General features: G+C 44.2%; 1 protein-coding gene across 1 annotated transcript in view; it reads right to left on the bottom strand.

Annotated features, from left to right (window-relative positions):
• ache (acetylcholinesterase (Yt blood group)) overlaps positions 1 to 26,865 on the bottom strand; it is a 75,086-nt gene that overhangs the window by 20,066 nt on the left and 28,155 nt on the right. The window contains exons 2-7 of the mRNA XM_075451755.1: positions 21,181 to 21,663; positions 17,019 to 17,242; positions 16,657 to 16,917; positions 12,985 to 13,207; positions 12,296 to 12,541; positions 11,947 to 12,139 (exon numbers count right to left, since the gene is read on the bottom strand). Coding sequence (XP_075307870.1) covers positions 11,947 to 12,139; positions 12,296 to 12,541; positions 12,985 to 13,207; positions 16,657 to 16,917; positions 17,019 to 17,242; positions 21,181 to 21,604 — 1,571 coding nt within the window. The 5' untranslated portion in view covers positions 21,605 to 21,663. The remainder of the gene's footprint in view (positions 1 to 11,946; positions 12,140 to 12,295; positions 12,542 to 12,984; positions 13,208 to 16,656; positions 16,918 to 17,018; positions 17,243 to 21,180; positions 21,664 to 26,865) is intronic.

Below are 26,865 nucleotides of genomic sequence, written 5' to 3'. Positions count from 1 at the left end.
ACACACACACCCACACACATTCATACGTATTCATGTGGCAGCTTCGTGGACAAAAGTGTTTATTGATAAAAGTACCATTGCTTTAATCATTGTGCCATCCATCCATTTTCCATACCCACTTAATCCAACTGTAGGGTTGTGGGGAGGCTGGAGCCTATCCCAGCCGTGTGAGAGGCAGGGTACACCCTGGACAGGTCGCCAGTCCATCACAGGGCCATACATTGACCCCACACACGCTCACACTCACTCCTAGGGACAATTTAGACACCAATTAACCCAACATGCATGTTTTTTGGACAGTGGGAGGAAGCCGGAGTACCCAGAGAGAACCCACGCATACACGGGGAGAACATGCAAACTCCACACAAAAAGGGCCCAGCTGGAAATCGAACCTGGAACCCTCTCGCTGTGAGGCGACAGTGCTGACCACCACACAACTGCTGATTGCGAAGGTCAGTGCATCATATGTGTCCCAGATTGACAAGTATAGAACAACAAATTTTGAGACAGGTTTAGCTATTAACTTCAGACCTTTCTCAGTGGTGCCCCATAGTTAATGAGTTTGGTTAATATTTTTATTGAATATGAACAATTAGCCTTGGATATTTGCTAATAACTAAAATTAAAAAGTAGAAAATCTAAACAAAAGAGAAAATAGAATGTGCCACACAAAGCTGGCTGCATGTTACAGTAGCTCTGGAAACATTTAGTGTATTTTTGCATCATTTGTGATTCATACTGAGCTTTTGTTTTTCTGAAAAAAAGTGATTATTGAGATTTTTTTTCTCACTAGTTTGGAAGCTGTGTCGCTTGAGCGGATTCTCCTTGTATATTTTAAACTTTTAAATGTGTGTTATGATGAGTTGCTATGCCAACGGAAGAGTTATTTAGTGATGGGAGCAGCATATTGAACTTTCCAAATGTCAACTGAAGCCCTAAATAAGACACCAAGTCCCTGAGGGTTTGAAGAGAAACCCCTGTGGATGTTGGGATAGAGCAAGATGGAGTTATAGATGGAAGAATACATACAGACCGGGTCTTCTTTTACAGAAAGAAAATTGAGAATGCAGAATTATGTGTTTCACTGAGACATGGCTGCAGGAGCGTGTACCAGACTCAATGCCTCTCTAACTGACTTGATGATATGAGCCGACAGAGCTGCTTGTTAACAATAGATAGTGTAATCCTGAACATGTCACCATGAAGGAGAGGATCTGTATCCTGTACACTGAACTGCTAGCTGTGAGTTTATATCCATACTATCTGTCTTGTACCAGGTGTAACCTTGTAACCACAGGTAGGTTACTTCGAATAGCCTTATTAGTTAACACTTATGGTAAAGTTACTTAAACCACCAATACTACGCACACATAAGGGATATTGGGCCTGATCAGAAGACTCTGGATTCGTGGGAGCCTAGGTGTGAGCAACAACAGAGAAAGTACACACAGTCATAGAAAAAAAAAAACAGTATAGTTTACTGGTTGAACACAGGGACCCAAGTTTGTATACACATAACAACAACACAACTGCGCGCTTTTGAAGGAAAGAAGAAAAATAAATAGCAAACTAAATTAAGTCTTTCAGTCTTTGTAATCTTTTAGTCCTCTGCAATGTGTCTGTCAAATGTTTCTGTATTATCCCATCTTCAAGATGGCGGCGCGCACAGTCGCAGCGGCTTACGGCTCTCCATTTCAGTGTCCTTTCTTCTTATTTTTATTTTGTTTTTTCTTACCTTGGTGCACTTTCTGTACTGCGAATTTACAGTACACCCGCCAGTCGATTTTGGATATCGGTTCTGGCATCAGATACCTGTTTCGAGTGACTTTCACCACAAACACAGCATTCCAGCCTACATAGTGAGACCGCCGGGCTCCCTGTGGATTGTTGTCGGGTCCGGGCGGCGGCGCAGACGGAGGAGGGAGAGGAAGCAGAAGCGGGGCCGCAGGGCCGGTGTTATGCTAAGGCTACGCACGAAACCTCACAAGCCACCACTCCCGAGCCTCTATCTCTCCAATGCCAGATCCCTGGTGCACAAAACGGACAACTTAGATCTACAGCTCGCTGGAAACAAGTATGTTCGGGACTGCTGTGTGCTTATTATTACCGAAACCTGGCTCCACCCGACATACCCGATGCTAGCGTGCAGCAAGCAGGCCGCACTCTGCTCCGCGGAGACAGAACAGAGGACTCCGGGAAGAGCAAAGGTGGGGGACTCTGTATTTATGTGCATGATGATTGGTGTAAAAACGGGACTATCATATCAAAAAAAATTAAAATCAAATTTATTTGTATAGCACATTTCATGTACAAACAATTCAAAGTGCTTTACATAAAATAAATGCATTGCAGCCGACACTAGACAGACACTGTTCCCCAGACGTCGAGTACATGTCTGAAGTGCCAGCCTTTTTTCCTCCCGAGAGAGCTAACTGTTGTGGTCATCACGGCTGTGTATATTCCACCCAATGCCAATGTAAACACAGCGCTCTCTCTCCTGCTGAACACCGTGAACGAACAGCAGCGGGCCCACCCTGATGGTGTTCACATTATTGCTGGGGATTTCAACAAGGCCAACTTAAAGACTGTACTGCCCAACTTCTATCAGCATGTGGAATGTGCTACACGAGGGGAGAACACTCTGGATCACGTCTACACTAACATCAAGCACGCATACAGAGCCACACCCCTCCCTCACCTGGGACAGTCAGACCATCTCTCCCTCCTGCTCTCCCCAACCTACATCTCCCTCAGACACAGAGTCAGGCCCATCATAAAGACTGTGACAACCTGGCCTGACAATGCACTCACCAAACTCCAAGACTGCTTTTTACAGACAGACTGGGACATATTTGAGCATCAGGACCTGGAGACACACACAGGAACGGTCCTGGACTATATCCAGTTCTGTATCACGAATGTGACTGTGGAGAAAAACATCCAGGTTTTCCCTAACAAGAAACCCTGGATGACCAACCAGGTCCGCACACTCCTCAAGGCCCGTGACACCGCCTTCAGGTCAGGGGATAAAGCGCTTTACTGTGCTGCAAGAACTGACCTGAGACGAGGAGTGAAAAGGGCAAAAACAGACCACAGGATGCAGATAGAGTCCCATCTGTCCAGCAACAACACACGGGAGGTATGGCAGGGAATACATGACATTACCAACTTCCGAGGTCGTGATGCGTCAACAGCAGACCTGAGTGCACCACTGGCAGAGGAGCTAAACAGCTTCTTTGCCCGGTTTGGATCATCCCAGCAGCACTCATCTGTTCCTGCCCTGCCCCCACCTCCACCTCCACCCGGCTCCTGCATCACTCCACTCACTGTCCAGGGCTGTGTTCGAAACCGCCTACTTCTCCTACTATTCCTACTAGTCATACTTTTTTAAGTTCCCGGATGTACACTAGATGCATACTAGATTCGCCGAAATGTTGAGTATTCATCATGAGGTTACTTGTCACACTCAAACTACCCAAGATGCAACGTAACGTGACGTCGCCCATCGCCATTTGAACGGTCAAATTCCGTTAACGGGACGAGAGCAGTCAAAACTTATCTATAAAACCAGATGAAACCAATAGGTTGGTCAGACTACAAGCATGTCTTAAAGACATAAAGACCTGGATGACTCAGAACTGTCTGCTGCTAAATTCAGACAAAACTGAAGTCGTTATCTTTGGACCTGAGCGTTTCAGGGAGAAATTGTCTAGCTATATAGTTACTCTAGATGGTATTTCCTTGGCTTCTAGTTCTACAGTGAGGAACCTTGGAGTTATTTTTGACCAGAACTTATCATTTGACTCGCATATAAAACAGGTTTCTAGGACTGCCTTCTTTCACCTTCGTAATATTGTTAAAATCAGGAACATCTTGTCTCAGAGTGATGCAGAAAAACTAATTCATGCATTTGTTACTTCAAGATTGGACTACTGTAATTCTTTATTATTGGGCTGTCCTACATATTCTCTGAAAAGCCTTCAGTTGATCCAAAATGCTGCAGCCAGAGTTTTGACGAGAACTAACAGGAGAGATCATATTTCTCCAGTTTTAGCTTCTCTTCATTGGCTCCCTGTTAAATTCAGAATAGAATTTAAGATTCTTCTCCTTACATATAAAGCTCTTAATGACCGAGCTCCATCATATCTTAAAGATCTCATTGTAAGATATTTTCCTAACAGAGCACTTCGTTCCCAAACTGCAGGTTTACTTGAGGTTCCCAGAGTTTCTAAAAGTAGAATGGGAGGCAGAGCCTTCAGTTATCAGGCCCCTCTATTGTGGAATAAGCTGCCAGTAAATGTCCGGGAAGCAGACACCCTTTCCACTTTTAAGACCAGGCTTAAAACTTTCCTTTTTGATAAAGCTTATAGTTAGGGATGGCTCAGGTGATCCTGAAACATCCCATAGTTAAGCTGCTATAGGCCTAGACTGCTGGGGGGCCTCATCTGACACACCTTTCCTCACTTTACTCTCTTTATGTATATGTGATATTATTGTGGTCATTAACTCGTGTTTCCCTGTTCCAACAGATATCCTTTGAATGGTGTTACAGTGCCGCCGTCGCGGTGGCCCCCTGCCCCCTTCCCCCCCCCCTTTTTCTGTCTTCTCAAACCCCAGCTGGTCGAGGCGGATGGCCACCCTTCCTGAGTCTGGTTCTGCCAGAGGTTTCTTCCTGTTAAAAGGGAGTCGTTTCTCTCCACAGTCGCCTCAGGGAGATTGGACCGAAAAACAAAAAGTTTTCAGTGCAATCTGTTGGTTTTCTTAGCTAGGAAATTGTTTTTGAATTGGCTCTATATGAACGAATTGGATTATTTTATGAATTATGATTATTATTAATTAATTGAATTCCAATTGGCTTGAATTGGACTTACTATCTAAGTGCCTTGAGATGACATTTGTTGTATTTGGCGCTATATAAATAAAAATGAATTGAATTGAAAAAACGGCATAACCGGAAGTGCGTTGCTCACTGCGGCTAGCTTTAGCGCCAAATTCGTGGGTACAAAATTGTAAACAGCCGGTATTTTGTCAGGTTTTCAACACGTTGGGGATCTAAACGACTACTTTCTCGCCTGAAAATGTTTCAAATGTTGCTAAAGTTTACAGAGTTTAGAGCTTAAGAGAAATCAGCTTCAGGCCGGCTGATTTCGGCTCGGGCAGGAGTCAAGTGCACTGTGTGTAAACGCTCTGCATACTGTCTGATCGATGAGTATGCCGTTTTCTAGTATGTAGTAGGCGGTTTCGAACACAGCCCAGGAGCACAATGTCAGAAGTGTGCTCCTCGCTGTGAACCCCAGGAAAGCTGCTGGCCCAGATGGAGTTCCTGGAAAGGTGCTCAGAGCGTGTGCCAACCAACTCGCCCCCACCTTCACCAGGATCTTCAACCTCTCCCTGGCCCAGGCAGTCATTCCATCCTGTCTGAAAACATCAACAATAATTCCGGTGCCGAAGAAGTCTCCCATCACTAGCCTGAACGATTACCGTCCGGTGGCCTTCACTCCGGTAATCATGAAGTGCTTCGAGAGACTGGTCCTTCAGCACATCACGGACTACCTCCCCCCAGACCTCGACCCCCATCAGTTCACATACCGGGCGAACAGATCCACAGAGGATGCCATCGCCGTAGCTCTCCACTCTGCACTAAACCACCTGGAGCAGCAGCAGAGCTATGTCCGGATGCTCTTTGTGGATTACAGTTCTGCCTTTAACACCATAATCCCGGACAGACTCACCACAAAACTGGAAACCCTTGGCCTCCCCCTGTTCACACGTGCCTGGATTAAGAACTTTCTGTCCGACAGACCCCAGACTGTACGACTGGGGCCCCACCTCTCATCCACCCGCACGCTGAGCATTGGATCCCCACAGGGCTGTGTGCTGAGCGGTGCTCAGAGAACAACCTTTCTCTGAACACCAAGAAAACCAGAGAGGTCATCATCGACTTCAGGAGGCACAGCACTGATACAGCCCCCCTTCACATCAATGGCGAGCGCGTGGAACAGGTCCACACGTTCAAGTACCTCGGCGTCCTCATCTCTGACAACATTTCCTGGTCAGAGAACATCACAGCCATCATCAAGAGGGCTCGGCAGCGGCTACACTTCCTGAGAGTTCTCAGGAAGCACAACCTCAACTCCAACCTGCTGCTGACCTTCTACCGCTCATCCATCGAGAGCCTGCTGACATACTGTATCACAGTATGGTTAGCAGCTCCACCGCCGCTGACAGGGAGAGGCTGCAGAGAGTCGTCAAGGCAGCACAGAAGATCATCGGCTGCCCTTTCCCCTCCCTGATGGACATTTACACCTCCCGCTGCCTCAGCAGAGCCAAGGCAATCTCCAAAGACAGCTCCCACTCTGGCTCTGCCCTGTTTGACCTGCTGCCCTCAGGGCGGCGCTACAGGTGCATCAGGACAAGGACAAGCAGATTTAAAAACAGCTTTTTCCCCAAAGCCATAATCAGTCTCAACTCTGACACTCACTGATCATCCCTCTGGACAATTCCCTACTCTTGTGCAATATCCAAAAAATGCCAAAAACTGTTGTGTGCAATATATCCTTTTACTTGAATTTACTTACACCTTATTTATCTATCACCACTAACACCATATTTTATTCTATTTATTTTATTTACCGTAACTAAAACTGTTGCATCTTACACCCTTCCCTTATTGTACATACTTATATATATTTTTTAACATTATTATTTTCTCTTTGCACTGTTTTGGTGGCTTTAAATCTCGCTGTACCATGTACAATGACAAATAAAGGCATTCTGATTCTGAACCAGTCGGGTCACAATCTACCAGTTCGTTCGATCCTTTGGGCTGGGGCTCGCCATTCAGTTCTGGAAAGGGTGATCCAGTCTTCTCTGCAGCACTATAGGTTGGATAATGCATCAACAAAAAAACCTGACCGATGCTATATGAAGCTAGAATGACTTTCCGGACTCCAATCTGCTCAACCCGGAAGCTTTCGAATCTCAAGTTCTCGAGCTAGTTTTCAAGAATATCAAACGAAGCAAGGTGGGCCTTTTTACGACAGTGTAGAATTTCAGGTTGACCAGTAGAGATCCCTATACTGCCGCTATACTACCTTGTATCCCTTTAATCCAGAGGCTTTAATATGACGTCGGACCACCCTTTGCAGCTAGAACAGCTTCAGCTCTTCTGGCCAAGCTTTCCACAAGGTTTAGGAGTGTTTATGGGAGTTTTTGACCATTCTTCCAGAAGCTCATCTGTGAGGTCAGACACTGATGTTGGACAGAAGGCCTGGCTCACAGTCTCTGCTCTGATTCATCCCAAAGGCGTTCTATCGGGTTGAGATCAGGACTCTGTGCAGGCCAGTCAGGTTCTTCCACACCAAACTGGCTCCTCCATGTCTTTATGGAGCTTGCTTTGTGCACTGGTGCGCAGTCATGTTGGAACAGGAAGGGGCCGTCCCCAAACTGTTTCCACAAAGTTGGGAGCATGAAACTGTCCAAAATCTCTTGGTATGCTGAAGCATTCAGAGTTCCTTTCACTGGAACTAAGGGGCCAGGCCCAGCTCCTGAAGAACAACCCCACACCATGATCCCCCCTCCACCAAACTTTACACTGGGCACAATGTGGGCAACCGCCAAACCCAGACCCCTCCATCAGGTTGCCAGATGGAGAAGCGTGATTGGTCCCTCCAGAGAAGGCGTCTCCACTGCTCTGGAGTCCAGTGGCGGCGTGCTTTACACCGCTGCATCCGACGCTTTGCATTGCACTTGGTGATGTATGGCTTGGATGCAGTTGCCATGGAAACCCATCCCATGAAGCTCTCTGCGCACTGTACTTGAGCTAATCTGAAGGCCACATGAAGGTTGGAGGTCTGAACTCTGCAGAAAGTTGGCGACCTCTGAGCACTATGAGCCTCAGCATCCTCTGACCCGCTCTGTCATTTTACCTGGCCCACCACTTCCTGGCTGAGCTGCTGTCGTTCCCAATCTCTTCCACTTTGTTATAATCCCACTGACAGCTGACTGTGGGATATTTAGCAGAGAGGAAGTTTCACGATTGGACTTGTTGCACAGGTGGCATCCCATCACGGTACCATGCTGGAATTCATTCTTTCACAGATGTTTGTAGAAGCAGTCTGCATGCTGAAGTGCTGGAGTTTATACACCTGTTACCATGGAAGTGACTGGAACATTTTAATTTAATTATCTGGATGGTTCACGAGTGAGGGACGAATGGAACAGGAGATTGACAGACGGATCGGTGCGGCGTCTGCAGTGATGCGGGCTCTGCACCGGCCCGTCGTGGTGAAGAAGGAGCTGAGCCAGAAGGCGAAGCTCTCGATTTACCGGTCAATCTATGTTCCTACCCTCACCTATGGTCACGAGCTGTGGGTAGTGACCGAAAGAACGAGATCGCGAATACAAGCGGCCGAAATGAGTTTCCTCCGCAGGGTGTCTGGGCTCTCCCTTAGAGATAGGGTGAGAAGCTCGGTCATCCGGGAGGGGCTCGGAGTAGAACCGCTGCTCCTCCGCATCGAGAGGAGTCAGATGAGGTGGCTCGGGCATCTGGTGAGAATGCCTCCTGGACGCCTCCCCGGTGAGGTGTTCCGGGCCCGTCCCACTGGGAGGAGACCCCGGGGAAGACCCAGGACACGTTGGAGAGACTATGTCTCTCGGCTGGCCTGGGAACGCCTCGGGGTCCCCCCAGAAGAGCTGGAGGAAGTGGCCGGGGACAGGGACGTCTGGGTCTCTTTGCTCAAGCTGCTGCCCCCGCGACCCGATCCCCGGACCAGCGGAAGATAATGGATGGATGGATGGATGGATATCTGGATGGGTGAGCCAATACTTTTGGCAATATAGTGTATATATGTATATCTATATCTAGAGCAGCTGGAGCTTCCTGAGCTGCCGAAGGAAGCACATCCTCTGTTTAACTCTCTTGATGATGTGCAGCTGATTTCAGCTCCCACTTGAGCTCCTGTGTAATGATGGTCCCCAGCAGCAGCATTCAGAACCAGAGACCCAAAGAAACTGAACAAACTGATACAGAAAGCTGGCTCTGTGCTGGGGACTGCTCTGGAGCTGCTGGACCTGACTGTACAAAGAAGGATGCTGCACAAGTCAATAAACATAAAGAACAACACTGACCACCCTCTTCATGACATCGTGTTGAAACAACTGAGTCTGATCAGTTTGAGGCTTCGCTTCAGCTCCGCTGCAATCCAGCAAAAACACACCAGGTCCTACCTGCCAGCAGCAATAAGTGTTCAGAATGAAAGCTTATAATACAATGACTGCTTGATTTAACCTCTTCCCGATCCGACGTCCCAGGTTGAGGTTTTCCTCAGCCCCCCTTTCAATCAATCCAGGATACAATCCTAACCGTAGTCACAGTCAACATTTATGTCAAACTAGTCGCAAATATAAAAAATGATGCACTTCACCTATGAAGCCTCACAGCATTCTAAGAACAGATACAACTCCAACATAAATGGTCCTGTTACGTTGGCAAGGGTCCAGTTAATGTACTGCAGTAAAATAGTTAGTCTACAACAAGTCTTACGTCCATAAAGACACAAAGTCCGATGCTGCAAACTTTCAAAATTTCTGTCAGATGCATATATTTTGCAGATATTCCTGATGGTAACTTCAGTTAGCATGTATGTATTAGCCACACCGTGATACCAAAACAGCTCTGATCTTTGAACAGCTGACTTGCCCCTTTAGATGACCATTTACCCTGTCTGCTGGGGCACAATAGTCAATGTCATATCATCTGTGGTATCTTGTGTTCTGCTTCTTTGTTTGTTGGTCTGCGACCATGCTCGGAACCCAATCTCTCTTCCGCACCTGCTGTCCGAGGCCGGCGCCTCGTTTTCGCCATTATCTAGACAGAGCTCATCCTAACCTCAAACAATATGCATGATTCCAGCACAACAAGGCACAATGTGTCATTAGGACAATGTGTCAAGGTTCTGCCCTCCCACAAGCCCAAGATCATGACTGTATGTTGAAGCTTCAAGAATAGCAGCCTTTTATCCTTAGAAAAAGCTGTGCAAAATACTCATAGTTTGTTGTATTTCATTACTATTTGAAGTGGGACTAGGTAAGACTTCAGGCTGTAGTCTCATTGTGTTTTCCATGCCACAGTCACAATGAAAACAAATATTTGAGAAAAAAATTTAGCGGACATAAAAATCCTTTTTCAGTGTATTCAAGCTCATATTACTCTGTAACAGCAGCACTTAGACATATTCTGACTGTTGTGGAGGAAAAATCAGTGTTCTCTTTCAAAGAGACCTCAGCCAGGCCTCTAGTCCAAGTGGTTCATCAACAGCTTTCAGTTTACTTTGGGTTTGTTGGATTAGCCTTCCTGCTTCGTCCTGCTACGCTTACACTATCTGCTCTCTGCCTGCTTTGCTTATTTTATTGATTTTATCGTGATTTTTCCCCTTTTTTCCATGTGAGCCTACCTGCGATAGCTTCTGGACACTTATAAATCTCTGGAATTAAAGTTTTTTTTAACAGAAACAGCAACATTTTTTAGAGTTCTTTATCTTCAGCGCTCCGTGTGCGTGGCCTACACACAGCTGAAGCCTGATCCACAGTGTCCGGGCACCTAGCACTCAGCTAAAGCTAAATAGTCTGGAAAGGTGCTAACCGTTAAGCTAACTAGCAGCAAGATGCCTCCCTTCTCCAGAGATGACTACTACAGCCCCCTGCAGAAGATTGCAGAACTGGAGACAAAAATCCATCGCTTAGAATAAATGTGGAGGTAAATGGACTGTGTGGAAATGAAACAACCTTGCCATTGATTCAGAATAGTGGAGACGAGCAAGCTAACACACAGCTAAGGAGCACAGATAACGCGACCAAGAAAGCAGACTCTGTGCACTATAATAAATCATCAAATAATAATCCTCCCTGGAACCATCTCGGTGCAAAACCAAAAAGTAAATCATGTCTCCTGGAAGTGGGAGGACGTATCACAGGCAGGGCACAGCGAGCCGAAATATGTGAAACCGACTGGCCTTCACTTCCCACGAGACAGAGGAGCTGTTCTACCCCTGTACATGGGAGGAAACAGGACTGGGCATCCATGAATGGGAAGGTTAAGAACAAACCTCCAAAACAACCGAGCGTGAAACTGCAGAACAGATTTGCTCCACTATCGAAGGACTCTGGATCTCTATTGGAAGACCATCCATCCCAAAGCAGCAAGTCAAGGACTGAAAACCTGTCAGAAAGTAAAAGGCCACAGGGAAAGCTAAAGGCTGGGCCTGAAACTCTGATTGTGGGTGACTCTGCCGTAAATGATGTACAAAGGATGTGCGGTAAGAACACTAAAGTCCTCTGCTTTCCTAGGGATATGGTCAACGATATGAAGGAGAGAATTCCTGAAATTGCAGATGAATGTCCAACTGTGACAAACATCGTTCTGCATACAGGGTCAAACGATGTGTCCCAGCAACAATCTGAGGTTCTGAAACGGGACTTTATTGGATTATTAAAGGCAGTGAGCTCGCTGAATGCAGCTGTATTCATCAGTGGACCTGTACCACCCGTCAGAGGGGGAGAGGAAAGATTCAGCAGCTTGTTGGCACTGAATAAATGTGCTGACCACTCAGTGCATTTTATTCATAATTTTAACATTTTTTGGGAACGCAGGCAACTTTTTAAGGCAAATGGATTTAATTTGAACAAGTCAGGGGTGAAACTGTTCACCTCCTATATGCACTGGTTTCACTTGCCAGAGGTTTGCCATCTTCAGCTTTGTGGTCACCTCCTCCACAAACATGAGCATTGGAAAATGTTGGATGAATGTTTACTCTGGTTTGGTCTCTAACTGACCGGCTCATAGCTTCTCTGGAGCAAAACAGCCTAATGAAGACAAACTGCTCTGCTCTCTCTGCTGCTCATTAGAAGTTAAAGGAGATTATTTCTTTCCATTCTGTGATGCCTTACCCTGTCCGTGCAAAGTTGGCCCAATATCTCATCATGCGCCGACTCAGTTTCTCTTCCTCCAGGGTGTAATTAAGTCGCTTTTCCAGAGGCAAGCCAAGGACAAACTCGATTTCATAGCCGTGGATCACACCCATCCACTCTGGCCAGGCTAAATTGGAGGCACGGTGATCAAAAAGGTAGAGGTACACTCCTCCTTTAAGAGCAAGGAAACAATACATTTATTATGAAGATGTAGTCCAGGCCATTTAATAGACTTTTCTATACAAAGTTACATAAATATGGGGGGACTGATACAGCGGAGCACAACACCCCTCGAGCTGCACGGCAAAGCCCCACAAACTCATCTTACCTTGCGGGTTTCCTGCATTGTTCACCTGGCTGAAGCCAGCTCCGCCCATGTTAGCCTTAAGAGCATGCCGTTGAGCATAGGAGCGAGCAAAGTGGGCCAGTGGGCAAATGACGTTGTGGTCACCCACAATGTCATCCATGGCGTCCCGGTTTTTCACCCCGTTATTCTCATCCATCCAGTCGGTATATTGTAGCACCACTGCTTCCAGACCAATATCATTAGCATGTGGTACACTCAGCTTGACACCTGAGGGATCAAATGAAAAGGTTTTAGAGACTTTCCATGCAAAGCTGTGACTGGAAGTAAGGTCATGGCTGTAAACTTTCAACAATTCTTTCTGGTGACTTAACAGAAAGGAGAGCCATTAGTTTGAAAACTTTAGATTTCCTTTCAGTGTTGCATTAGTCTGAACTTTGTCCATTATTATTAAGTGTTAACCCAACACCATGCATGATCCCCCATGTCAGGCTGTGTGATTGGGATTCTCTCAGCGGCTAACACGCTCTGGTAGTGACACGAGCAACCTGTGGCAAGGCAGTGCAACTTATTTATTAAATCACATTTCATGCAAAAAAGTTTAAAATGGGATGTATGTGATCATTTTATTTATCCTATTCTCTTTCAGATGGGACCACAACACTTCTCCTTGTTCTGGTCTGCCCTGCATTTTGCAGAATGCTATCCTTCACCTTCCAGGAAGTCCTCTCTGGAGATGAGGCTGTCGTTGTCCTTGCTGAAGCCCGGGGCCCCGTACAGCAGGAAGTATGAGCCCTCATCCTGGTTGACCCCGAGAAGGATCTGAGTGTCTTTAAAGTTGCCTGAGTTAAGCATGGCATCAGGAGTGTCAGGCAGAAATTCCCCATCCACAACTGGTACAAAGGAAAACCGGAACAGAGCTGACCAAGGCAGAACCTGTTCACAACAGGAGGACAAAATCCACATGGGCCAATGAGTTGATCTGCCTGAATGCAAACAGACATGCAAGCACAGAATACCAAAGACCACATGACAGACATCTTCAGTGTTTTCTCCAAACAGATTTTGTGCCTACAGGATGCTCATAGTCACTGCTTTAAGATTAGTGCATGCAAGTGATTCAGTAAAAATGTATTCCTAAAGCACATTTAAACAACTGCAATTCACCAAAGAGCTGTACCGAGCGGATAAGATAAGAAAAGTAAAACATAAAAGCAGAGACAGATTCAAAACACTTGAAAGCAACAAAGACAACACTGAGTAAAAGCTAATAAAAAGGACTTCCCTAAAAAGTAAGAAATAAAACAATAAAGACACTTAAAGGGGAACTCCGGGGCATTTGAAGCGCAATCCCATTGCTAGAGGTTGTCAAATACTGATAGTAGAACACAGACTGGTGCAAATCGGCGCTCCCTGTGCGGCGATTGCGCTGTTTGCGCAGCCTGTCATGCTAGCCAAATACGTGGTGGCCAAGGAGCAAATTCTAAACCTTTAAAATGCAGTAAAAGGCCAAGTAGGACAAAAATGCTTTCAGTTGTGTTTAAAGCTGTAAATAAAGAGGCCACATTCAACTGAAAGAGGAAGGCTGTTCCACAGCTGTGGAGCGGCCCCTGGAGCGGCCCCTGGAGCGCAACAACAGCTAAAAGCAGAGGATCTGAGGACCCAAGAGGTCTGAAGTTAGAGGAAGGGTAGAGGAGTTGTGTTTCTAACCGAGCAGCCCACCGGGACAGCTACTGGCTCTTCAAACTCTGACAACTGCAGCTGCATTCGATACTGATGTCAGACTAGTTTGCTGGTGCTATTGGAATACAAGCAAAGTAAATTCAATTAATGCCAACCATCCACAGCTGGCATCAGACGATGGCCTTTGACCTATGATTGTGTTTACATCCAACTCTGCCATCACCCCATTTCCCAATTTGTATCTCCTCAATTCCAAGGGCTCACCGGGTTCTGCATTGCTGCACTTTTGCTGTACATATATTTTTATTTTTTATTCTTATTTTTATTTTTACTTGTCTGTATGCTGCAACTGCGAAGTAATTTCCCGGCCGGGATGAATAAAGTACTTCTATTCTATTCTATTCTATTCTGTGCATCATCCGGATGTGTGAAGTCCAGCATGGTAGCTGATGTACCTGAGTAGTTTATGTTTACCAGCCAGAGTCGGACCACCGACTGCTCTCCCTCCTGAGCTACAGCCGCCCCCCTTATCTGGTTGAAACAGTTTCTGAGGAATATTAGAGCCATTTTTTTCCAACTGTATGGTCACATGTGCAACGGATATGCTATCTGATGGGAAGACTTTCCCCTGACAAGGCCACAAAATTGATTGGTAGATGAACAGTAGAATTATCCCACTCTTAAAGAAATATTAACATACATTACTCATATAATTAATATGTAATATTATTGTGGGAAATGCTATTTTTCATCTGGCTGTGCCGTCAAAATTTTGTTCCATGGTTCTCAAAGTTACTCATGATGAAAGTGGACACTTCGGCTTGAGAAAAACTTAGCAAAATATTTTGAAACATTTCTTTTGGCCGTACCTGAAACAAGATTTCGCAATATATATTAAAGCGTGTCATGTGTGCCAGTTAGCTTGAAAGCCAAATCAGCCTGCTACGTTTTCTCCATTAACCTGACACCTATATCCACCCACTCATCCACTAGAACACAAACTGGCCAACATAATAAATTCAATTGTATTCAATTCATTTTTATTTATATAGCGCCAAATACAACAAATGTCATCTCAAGGCACTTAGATAATAAAGTTCAATTCAAGCCAATTGGAATTCAATTAATTGTAATCATAATTATTCATAAAATAATCCAATTCGTTCATATAGAGCCAATTCAAAAACAATTTCCTAGCTAAGGAAACCAACAGATTGCACTGAAACTTTGTTTACGGTCCAATCTCCCGTCCTAAATCTATATCATTCGGTGGAAAGTGTCACGACTTAGGCCGAGGGAGAGAAAAAGAACTGAAGAAATGAACCCAAACATTACATCTGCAACTAGAGCCACCAATTAGTGAGCATGGTTGGTCACACCTAAAACCTCCCCACAAGCATGAACTTTATGCTGAAGATGGATTTTCTCATGACTGTGATCTCACAATCTAACAAGAATCAAGCTGCTTCACTTGGGGCCTATATGGGTATGATTAATATGAATATGCTTCTGCTAAGGTAGTGAACGTGCTGTCATGTCTGTTAGTATTGTTAGGTTTTAAGTTCCTGGTTAGTCTTTGGAAAGTCTTTGCCATGTTTAGTTTCTGTTGCCCTGCCATCAGCTTCACTGTGTTTCTGCCCCCAGCTGCCCTCCATCACCAGTCACCCTCCTCAGAATTTAGTTTCCCGATTTTTTCATGCACATTGCCAGATCCCCACTGTCACTGAATTCATGTCAAGTCAGGTTTGTACTTCCTGTTTTTTCACAGTCATTGTCAGGTTTTGTTTGCCAAGTTTTTCCATAGTTAGGTTTTTGTTTGGTTTGTTTATAATAAATCAAGTGTTTTTGTTGAATATCTGCATCCGGGTCCTCCTTCACCACGCCACGACCACAACCAATGTGACATGTGCATTAGCAAAAATTGGGCCCACTTGAGTCCCCCCCCATACGATAGCCTAGTGGGCCCTCTATGTGGCCCCTAGCTGGATCACTACAGACAAATGTGAGCCCAGGCTGGAAATGACCATCATAAATGTGACCCATTTCATGTCACAGAAAATGTGAAAGTCCATTTGGGGCCCACTTATTCATTCACCAAATCCACACGGGCAATGAACATTGGGCAAACATACAACCTTATATAGGCCTAATTTTTTAGCCCATTTCTCTGCTGCATAGGCACCACATGGCAGCCACATGTTGCTTCTAAGTCAACTCTTAAATACTCACATCTTTATGACCTCTTTGTTGCCCTGGGAACATGTTACCCAACAAATCAGTATGTAGCACGGGGCTTAAATCACATTATTGCTTGGAAAGGACATTTTTAATTTTGACAGATTTGTGTAGTGTTGCTGAAAGCAAACACTGAACGCACAGACACTGCCATTGTAGTGAAAGCTTTTTCCATATTTGCCTGTGACATAACTGTCCATTTTATCTACTTTAGGGGTGACATACATACAATAATGATTTGTCAATAATTAAAAGATTTTTGACATGTACTGAAGCATCTAGATGGAACTTTTTTTAAACTGTATTAGAACATAATGGAAATGAGCGGGACTCATTGGTGGTAATATTTGACATTTACATGATCTTGTTATAAGTGTAATGAAGTTTCTTAATCACTAATTGCTGTGTCAAAAAGGTTGTGAGAGCTAAAGAAGAAAACAGCGAGCTTCAGATTGAGTCTGCATCACCTGCCATTCCTGGTCGATAAGCTCCTGTGGAGTTTTACCGCGCAGACAGTCCACCAGCTCAGTGTCGTTGCCTCCGTTGCAACCAACCAGCTTGCCCAGTAGCGTGGCACGTCTTCGGGCCTCAGCAGGACTAACTGTGGCCCAGGGACAGTTGGGGACCCCACTCTGGAGAATGGCCCTTGCGAAAGTAGGCCTGCTGTCTGGAGATAACAGGTGGAATCCTACTGAAGCAGCACCGGCACTCTCTCCAAAGATAGTCACCTGTTTGACATGGAAGAAGAGGAAACCTAAAAACCAGGAGGAAAACTGCTTCTTTTCATCTATTGTGTTGAAGAGGCCGGACAAATAACAGAGATGTAAACCTGTTTTGGGTTTCCACCAAAGAAATGGATGTTATCTTGCACCCACTGCAGTGCCATCCTCTGGTCCACCAAACCCACGTTTCCAGGAGCCTCAGAGGAGCCGTGCAGAGCAAGGAAGCCAAAGGCCCCGATCCGATAGTTCATGGACACGACAATGACCGTCTCACTGTGAGCGAGGTAGCGACCGTCATACACATCCAGAGAAGAAGAACCACTGTAGTACCCTGAAAATGTTTCATATCAAACTTTACTGTTAGCCTATGTTCTCACAACCCTTTACCACTTACATAGCTTTTAACTGAAGAATGTAAAGAATGTTTTTGAGAATGCAGAAGCACGTATTACTGATATAAAGCAGAGCATTCTGGCAGGCCCCGTGGTCAAGCTTAGCCCATATCAACAGATTGGTCAGGTGTTTCCCTTCTGCATATTCATTTGGTAAATCTGACACATAACCAGTTCCAAAGCTGGCTCACGTCTGGTGCTAGAGACAGTTCTAAGTTTATCTAGCTAAGAGCTGATTTGCTTTCCCACAGCCAGAAAGCTCCACCTTCCAACTCATGTTCCTTCCTTCAGTGTACTCTGAGTTTCTGTAGAGGACCACAGCACAGGGAGACACTTTATCTTCACAAAAACAACAAAACATCACAGGGTTTGTCTCATTTCCCCAGCAAACACACGTCTTTAGGGAGTCGTTTCTCTCCACAGTCGCCTCAGGCACGCTCAGGCCGGGAGATTGGACCGAAAACAAAGTTTCAGTGCAATCTGTTGGTTTCCTTAGCTAGGAAATTGTTTTTGAATTGGCTCTATATGAACGAATTGGATTATTTTATGAATAATTATGATTACAATTAATTGAATTCCAATTGGCTTGAATTGGACTTTATTATCTAAGTGCCTTGAGATGACATCTGTTGTATTTGGGGCTATATAAATAAAACTGAATTGAATTGAATTTAGAACAACAGTCGAGTTTTCAAATGCTACTTGAAACATCAGTTTGTTTGTTTCCAAATGCTAACTAGTATTTATGAATGGTGATAACACACCCAACACAACAGAGCAATATAAATACACATTTATCAACTATGAAACACAAAATACACAAGTGACTCAATAGCAGGATGTGTGTTAGGATGAACTACTTCAGAAGTGTGTTGTGCAATGGACATGAAAATGTTTCAAAGCAGGAATGAAAGAGAAGGAAAACTGATGTGATGTCACTAACGAGGTTGACTTTAAGCTAACTGTACATAGCCTGATTAATAAGTTTAACTGTAAAAATAAAACAGAAAATTAAACTGATCAGATTGTCACATCAAGCGAGCCTTTTAGAGTTGGAAGTGCCTCAGGAGGTAGGGGAAGCAAGAAGCTGAAGCCTCCCAACTCTGCTTCCCACACCGGATCAAGGTGGGTTCTCCTGGAAACCAGGATCAGCTGGAGTTCTGCCTTAGCTCTGCTGGGTAAAATCTCCAGGAGACTTTTGGACCATACCTCTTTCTGTAGGATGAGTGGTCTTCTTTCTGGTCTCCCACAACTCTGGGTGTGGTGAATCTGATAAGCTGGTTCTTGTGAAAAGTTTGATATCTTTGGATGTCGGCCAAATGAGGCAAAATGAATGAAACTCTCGGAAGGAAATGGCTGGATGTCAAAGCTGAAAAAGTGCACGAGGTGACACTAAAAAGCTGATTAACAGAAAAATAACGTGTGTCTGCTGTTCTTCACAGATAACTTCCACAGTCTCTTCCTCTGTGGGTAGGGAGTAAGAGAACGCTTTAAAAGGTGTAAAATGCAGATCTGCTAAAGGAATAAGAGCTAATTGTTCATCCTGCATGCATAAGATGGACATAAATGAAAAAAAAAGATACATAGATGATTTAAAGAGTAAATGTAAATAAACATTTATAACATCAATGATCTGCTGGAAGTTGATGATGGTTCCAAACTAAAGCGTTTGTTTAATGGAGCGTGGGGGAAGGAAAGATGATTGCAGGAGAAGTCTGAGCTCTTCAGAATCCTTTTTATGAGCTTTTCTTTAGATGAGTCTGGTTTGCTGCTTCTTTTTTTCTCATCTTTGGTCTCTGGTTGTTATAATTCTCTAGTATCTACAGTATCTCCAGCAGCCTGCCTCCAGCCTCTGATGGAAACACTCCTTTGCTCTGGTCCAGCAGCTGGTATGGATGTTCGTACAACTACAGGACCAGGTTGTCACTGCTGGACCCAGAGCTTTGGTGGTCAAAAGAGAAGGAACTGGTTCTTTAACATAGAGACTGTGATATTCTGGTAGTGGTATATATATTAGTGCTGCTGCTAAGCTCAGTTTTTGCCAGGCTATAAACACAATAACATGCATTCATGGTGAGTTTAACCAAGTCTCCCTCTCTGCTACACTTCCAGAAGATGCATCCTCTGTCCTGCCTCCACAAGGAAAATCAGACCACAACCTGGTTCTCCTTACTTCCAACTATGCACCCAGCATTCAGTGGCAACCTGTTAGCATGTGGACTCAGGAGGCTGAGGATGATCTGTGGGGATACTTTAAGTCCACAGACAGGAATACATAATATATAATGAGTGTGGGACAGATTATCTAAACTTCTGTGTGAAGAGAATTATTCCTACAAGGACAGTGAGGTGCTTCCCCAGTAAAAAACCCTGGATCACCAGGCTGACTGGAAAAAGCTGCTGAACATGAAAGAAAAGGACTTCAGGGAGGACGACTCGGTGTTATTGAGGACTCTTCAAAACCCGTGGAAAAAGAAGATAACAGAGAGCAAGGTGTACAGTAAAAGCTAAAAAGCAAGCTGGAGCAGAACAACGTGAGAGATGTGCGACCGGGATATAAAAGGCTGTGAGGTGAAAGAGACTCAGACTGATGGAAGCCTAGACACAGCTACTGAACATCAGCCATCAATGATCAACCTCCTTAGAGTCAAGAACAAGTCCCAGCACCTAGTAAATCAAATCCATGTGCCTTAAGTGTACACAGAGCAGTTAGAAGATCCAGGTGGATGCCTCCACAAGCACCTGGATTATTGGCTACCTGACGAACAGAGACTGAAGGGTCTGAGAAGGTGGTCCGCAGCACAGGAGCCCCACAGGGGACTGTTCTCTTCACTCTGTTCACCTCAGACTTCCAGAACAACTCAGAGTCCTGCCTTCAGGCAGCTTAGAAATACGTTTAGAAAAGATAACTGACTAGCTGACTGTTTCCTCACCAAAACCACTAACAATCTAAATAAAAAATAAAAAAAACAATTAAATCTTTGTCTGACAACAATAAAAACCTGGAGCTTCCCCAGAAATTACAGACAAGATAAAAAGGCTCAATTGTTTCCACCAACATTTTATAGCTTCTGGCTCTTTATTTGAGTCCCTCAATCGTAATAATGGCAGGGCAGTTTCAGTTGGGTCAGTTGGACAGGTTTGTTAAAACCATCTTTTAATTTGAATCCTATTTTAACATTGGAGGATCACAAATGAATGATGAAAGATGAAGCTTACCTTTAACCCACATGTTCATCAGCTGGCAAAAAGGATGCAATTGAAGTTGGGTTTTTATTTCAGGATTAAATCCTGCCTTTCATGTGAATCCAAAAATATGTTGCTTGCTGCACCCTTTTGGGTTATGGGGATGTTTTGTACATGAATGCCTCATCTCGGTGTCTACGTGCTCCTGATACTATGTATCACAGGTCTCTGAGGTTCATCACCAATTCTACATCTCTCACCCATCACTGTTTATCATACCAATGTGTTGGATGGTCTTCTTGTCAATACATAGGCTAAGACACTGGCATATTCAGTGATACAATATTCCAATCTTTTGCACATTGTAGTTACATAATCATAGTATATTATTGGTCCCATTCTGTGTTTTTATTTTATTGTATTTAAATATACCAGACTGCTATGACGACCTAATTCCCCTTCGGGGATGTATAAAGCCATCCATCCATCCATCCATCCATCCTTTTATATGTCTATAATGGAGATATTCCCCATCTCCGGTACATGTTTGTATGTTAAACGACGGGGAGCCATACCACCAAATATGAACTATTGTGAGTGTTAATAGCAGATTTTTTGTAATGATCTTTTTGATGAGAAGTTTCTGTCTAACATATAGTCTACTCTTTGGTAATCAGGTCTAAGCGCATACCTCCACCATAGATCCAGACCATGACTGTGAGGTTGTGGGGTTTGGGCGAGGAGGGCACCCATACATTGAGGTACAGACAGTCCTCGCTCATCTCTGTGTTAGGATTCCACATCTCAGCGCCCTGGAAACCTGGGAGCGATGTGTCCACATACTGGTAACAGGCGTTAGGGTAGGCGTTGGCTTCAAACACCCCTGTCCACGGACGCTTTGGGTCAGCAGGACGGAAACGCCGCTTCCCCATCGGTGGCTCAGCAAAGGGAATGCCCAGGAAAGCGGAGACGTAGCTTCGGTCTGGAACAGGCTGGCGGATGCCTTGAACTCGACCAGTTCGTGTCTGAACAATGAGGTCCGACTCACTCTGGGAGAAGCAGATGGGGAGGAACAGGAAGAAGGCTGAGCAGAAGAGAAGAATGGAGGACTGCATGATGGAGGCAAAATGGTGGACGTCAGTAAGGGCAGGGTCTGCTCTGCGTCACCTCAGATCTATGGAGGACAGAGAGAGAGTAAAGTGATGAAGAACAGACTAAAGAGGGAAGGAGAAATCAGATGAGAATACAAAGGAAGTTAGAAAGTCCAGCCCAGATCCAAATAATCAGGTTTAACACATGTGAAGTACAACAAAATTAAGGTGCATCTTCAAATTGTGCTTATATATACATTAAAATAACAATAAACAATGCAAAAATGTAACTATATAAACATATAAAAGGGCCTGAGTTGCCGTTCCATGCTTGTGGAATCTGCAGATGGATTAAGAGTCTTAAGGCAGTTTATGCATGTTTAGAGTTGTGATGGCCCGGGGAAAGAAGCTGTTCGTCATCCTGACTGTGTGGACTTGAAGCTCATCTGAAGCTCATCTTGGAGGTCTGGTCTGCACGTCACCTTCTACTGGTGACGCTTCTCCTATTGCTTCCAGTTTAATATTTAATGATTTTTGTGATCGCAAATCTTTGGGATTTTTACACGTTAACATCCGCAGTTTGTTGCCTAAACTTGATCAGGTAAAATCTTGGGTACACACTGCTAATCCTGATGTCTTAGCTATCTCTGAAACATGGCTTAAGCAAAGTGTTACAAACGCTGACATCCTAATACTGGGTTACAATGTCTTTCGCCAGGAGCAAACCACTAAGTGTGGGGGAGTGGCTATCTTTGTAAAGAACATTTGCAATGTTCTGTATCTTTGTCTAAAGCTGTCCCGAAACAATTTGAATTGTTAGTTTTAAAACTGAAATGATCAACAACCTTCTCTCTTTCTGTTGCCGTTTGTTAGAGACCACCCTCTACCCCTGCTTGTGCACTTTCGTCGCTCAGTGACCTCCTGGCTCCTCATATCTCCTCAGAGTTTGTCCTTTTAGATGATTTGAATTGGGATATGTTTAACCCTCCTGTTTTAGTTACACAGCAATTCGATGCCTTTGAATCTCTTTCAAATTATATCTAAACCCACCAGATTTAATTTGAAATCTCTCACAGCTGCTCCACCGATCGACCTTATTATGGGTGCCAATGCCCAAGGCATTAGAGCACACATATTACTATTGTGCAGACTTATTATTCTCCCGTTTCCGCCCTAAATTTCGGCGCCCTACTAGTGATTTCTCTCAAATCACCTCTGAGTGCAGAGAGCAACCACTCGGGCTCCCATGCACGGCCATTATAACCAGGTCGCCTCATCTCCTTATCAAATCAATGTGAAGGCTGTTTTTAAAACTGCCATTAAAAAAATACCGTACATAGGAGCAGAATAAAAATGACACCAGCGGCTTCTGCCTTTTCAGATATGACGTTTTAAAACAGCGATCGTTTGTTCGAGGCATACCTATCAGTACTGAACACCAAGGTTATCTGTCAGTTGGCCACAGTGAGAGCCAAGATGGCTGCCCTATTCTCATACTGCTTATGAGGGCAGAGCCAAGATGGCTGCCCTATTCTCATACTGCTTATGAGGGCCGAGCCAAGATGGCTGCCCTATTCTCATACTGCTTATGAGGGCCGAGCCAAGATGGCTGCCCTATTCTCATACTGCTTATGAGGGCAGAGCCAAGATGGCTGCCCTATTCTCATACTGCTTATGAGGGCCGAGCCAAGATGGCTGCCCTATTCTCATACTGCTTATGAGGACAGAGCCAAGATGGCTGCCCTATTATAACAGGTTTATGCCAGCCACTCTGTTATGTGTGCTCCCAATACAATATAACATGACAGCCTCTGTCTCTCAGCGGGCAGTAGCTCCGACTAATCAACTAATCACACAGCTGCTTCTCCTCATGATGGCGGACAATGATCCTCTCCTTCAACGTTTCTGCTGCATTGTGTTATTTCTCCATCCTGTTATAAATTTGCTTTTATCGTTTCCTTGGCAGGAGTGAACAGGTGAGTAAGAGTTTTGTTCTGAACTTGTCCAGAAAATTCTGTCTGTCTGAAAAAAGTTTTCACTGTCATCCACTACTGGATTCTTTTAGGCACAGAGGCTGAGGAGGTGTTCTGCCTGGACAGTGCAGGCCAGCTGGTGGCATCACAAAACTCAGACCGCTGAGCTCTACCCATTACTCTTTATCCCTATCACTTGTGAAGATGATTTACTCCTGGGTTTTGCTCCAAGAGAGTTCTGAGAAAGACTTCCACTTATAGATTTATAACCTGATACATTTCCTTCATGTTTCATAATAATCCTGCTGGTAGTAATGAACAGTGTGTTGATTTGCGTGGTCTATTTTCGCAGTCCATTTACCTTCACCTCTCACCTGTGAACTTAAGATTTGAGACTCAATGAAGAGAAAAGAAGGAAAATCAATCGTAAGCTTGATGCGAGGGCAAGCAGCAAAGTGTCTGTGTCAGCACTGTACCACTTCATTTTCCAGTATTTTGTTGGCCCTGCCTCAACATTTTTTAGATTTTTTTGTGACCATCAAATTCAAGATGAGCGAATATCTTTTTCATTCATGAGTAAAACATCTCACTTTCAACATTTGCAATGTTTTCTATGTATAATCGTGAATAACACGTTGGTTAATGATATTTGCAAACTGTTGTATTCTATTTTTATTTAGATTTCACACAGCATCCAAACCTTAAATGTATTGAACTAAATTGATCATATACTGATCGTATCTCAGTGCAACATTTGATACGGTCGATCACAGTATCTTATTACAGAGACTTGAACATGTTATTGGGATTAAAGGAACTGCATTAGGCTGGTTTAAGTCATATTTATCTGATAGATTTCAGTTTGTTCTTGTAAATGAAGAATCTTCCTCACACACCAGAGTAAGTCATGGAGTTCCCCAGGGTTCTGTGCTTGGACCGATTCTTTTCACTTTATACATGCTTCCATTAGGTAACATTATTAGACAGCATGGCATAAAATTCCATTGCTATGCTGATGATACCCAGTTGTACTTATCTATAAAATCAGATGAACCCAATAGGTTGGTCAGATTACAAGCATGTCTTAAAGACATAAAGACCTGGATGACTCAGAACTGTCTGCTTCTAAATTCAGACAAAACTGAAGTCGTTATCTTTGGACCTGAGCGCTTCAGGGAGAAATTGTCTAGCTATATAGTTACTCTAGATGGTATTTCCTTGGCTTCTAGTTCTACAGTGAGGAACCTTGGAGTTATTTTTGACCAGAACTTATCATTTGACTCGCATATAAAACAAGTTTCTAGGACTGCCTTCTTTCATCTTCGTAATATTGTTAAAATCAGGAACATCTTGTCTCAGAGTGATGCAGAAAAACTGCTCCATGCATTTGTTACTTCAGGATTGGACTGCTGTAATTCTTTATTATTGGGCTGTCCCACATATTCTCTGAAAAGCCTCCAGCTGATCCAAAATGCTGCAGCCAGAGTTCTGATGAGAACTAACAGCAGAGATCATAATTCTCCAGTTTTAAGAATTTAAAATTCTTCTGGAATTCTCTTGATACCACTGTACTGTCTGTAAAAGCAGAAAAAGATGGCGGACCTTACTTTGGTTGGCACTTAGCCCAGCTGTGAACACACCGGGTCGATGGCCAGCGGGATCTAAGTGGGTCTCTCTCTGGTCCGCTATATCTGGGCCTTTCTTGGTAGTCAGCTGTTAGTGGATGAATTTCCGTTGGCTTTCAACGAGCCTGAAAAGCTGTGGGTCTCTTTTCTCCACCTGGGCATCTCGTTGCCAGAGGTTTGATATCGAGAATTCACCATAAAACAACACAATTATAGATTCACCTGAGTGTTGGAGTTGGTTTGATTTCATGATTTCAATGATTTCATTCTGCTTTCTTTCTTTTCTTTCTTCTCTAACTCTAATTTTCTCTGGCGGTTTTTCGAGTTTGATTCGCAGAGGTGGGGCATGACGCAGGTTTAGTCTCAACTTTCAGCCATTAAACTTTCAACTCCTCACTGACATGAAAAAGTTTTGTTTATTCAACCATATCTTTTGCTAGCTGGTATTTTAATGCCCTCTAGATAAGTTATGGCACAGGTCTGGTGGAAGAGAGTCCCTCAAACTGTCTCCAAAGGACAAAGGTTATTGTAAATAGAGGTGGTGTCTGTCTCTTCCTGGTGTGGAAGTCCCATATCTGTGTCTGAATCAACATTCCCATACAAGAATGTTAATGGGGCCTCGCAAAGATTACAGTGTTTCCCACACATAGACTAATTCGTGGCGGTGCGCCACAGATTAAACACCGGCCGCCACATATTGCGTTTCGTTATTATTATTTTTTTTAACGCTATTTAAAAAATACTCGTATTCGTTAAAGGATAAGACCGTTTTTTTTTTACATTGGGCCCTTGATTTCACATTATAACATGATGTTCTACTCACCCCTGCTTGTTGTTGGTCATTTGGAGCTGTTCCGAAGATATTCGAGAGGCGTCTGGCTGCTCTCTTGAGATATTCGGCCATGAAACGGTTTCCTATGGGCAACGTTATACAGGCACAAACTATGCTGTTTATAATTTATTAATTACTGTACACTAGCACTGATAACGTGGAGGTGCGTCGCTTACTTAAAAAAATCCGGGTTAATGTAATTTTGAATTTTTGTCATAAAGTGGGTGTTACTGACGTCCTCGTGGTGCTACTGCCACAGACAGCCCACAGACCTGCTGCCTATTTATTCATTCGGCTAAAATTCAAAATTACAGTAACCCGGATTTTTTTTAAGTAAGCGACGCACCTCCACGTTATCAGTGCTAGTGTACAGTAATTAATAAATTATAAACAGCATAGTTTGTGCCTGTATAACGTTGCCCATAGGAAACCGTTTCATGGCCGAATATCTCAAGAGAGCAGCCAGACGCCTCTCGAATATCTTCGGAACAGCTCCAAATGTTCAACAACAAGCAGGGGTGAGTAGAACATCATGTTATAATGTGAAATCAAGGGCCCAATGTCAAAAAACCGGTCTTATCCTTTAAAGGGGAACTCCGGGGCATTTGAAGCGTGTTTCCATTGCTAGAGGTTGTCAAATAATGCTAGTATGACACAGAGAGGTGCGTATCTGCGCTCCCTGTGTGGAGATCGCTCTGTCCGCACAGCATGTCATGCGAGGCTAATACGTGGTGGCTAAGGGGCAAGCGCTAACCCTTCCACGTAAAACAACAACTTGCACACTGCAGAAACGTCACACTACTTTATAACCCATCCGACAATAAAGTCACAAGCCTTACCATCAAAACCATATGC

Source organism: Odontesthes bonariensis, chromosome 19, assembly GCF_027942865.1.
Source record: "Odontesthes bonariensis isolate fOdoBon6 chromosome 19, fOdoBon6.hap1, whole genome shotgun sequence".
NCBI classification, from domain to species: Eukaryota; Metazoa; Chordata; class Actinopteri; order Atheriniformes; family Atherinopsidae; genus Odontesthes; species Odontesthes bonariensis.
The sequence above is the reverse complement of the archived record's forward strand: the minus strand, read 5'-3'. Positions and strand labels throughout refer to the sequence as shown.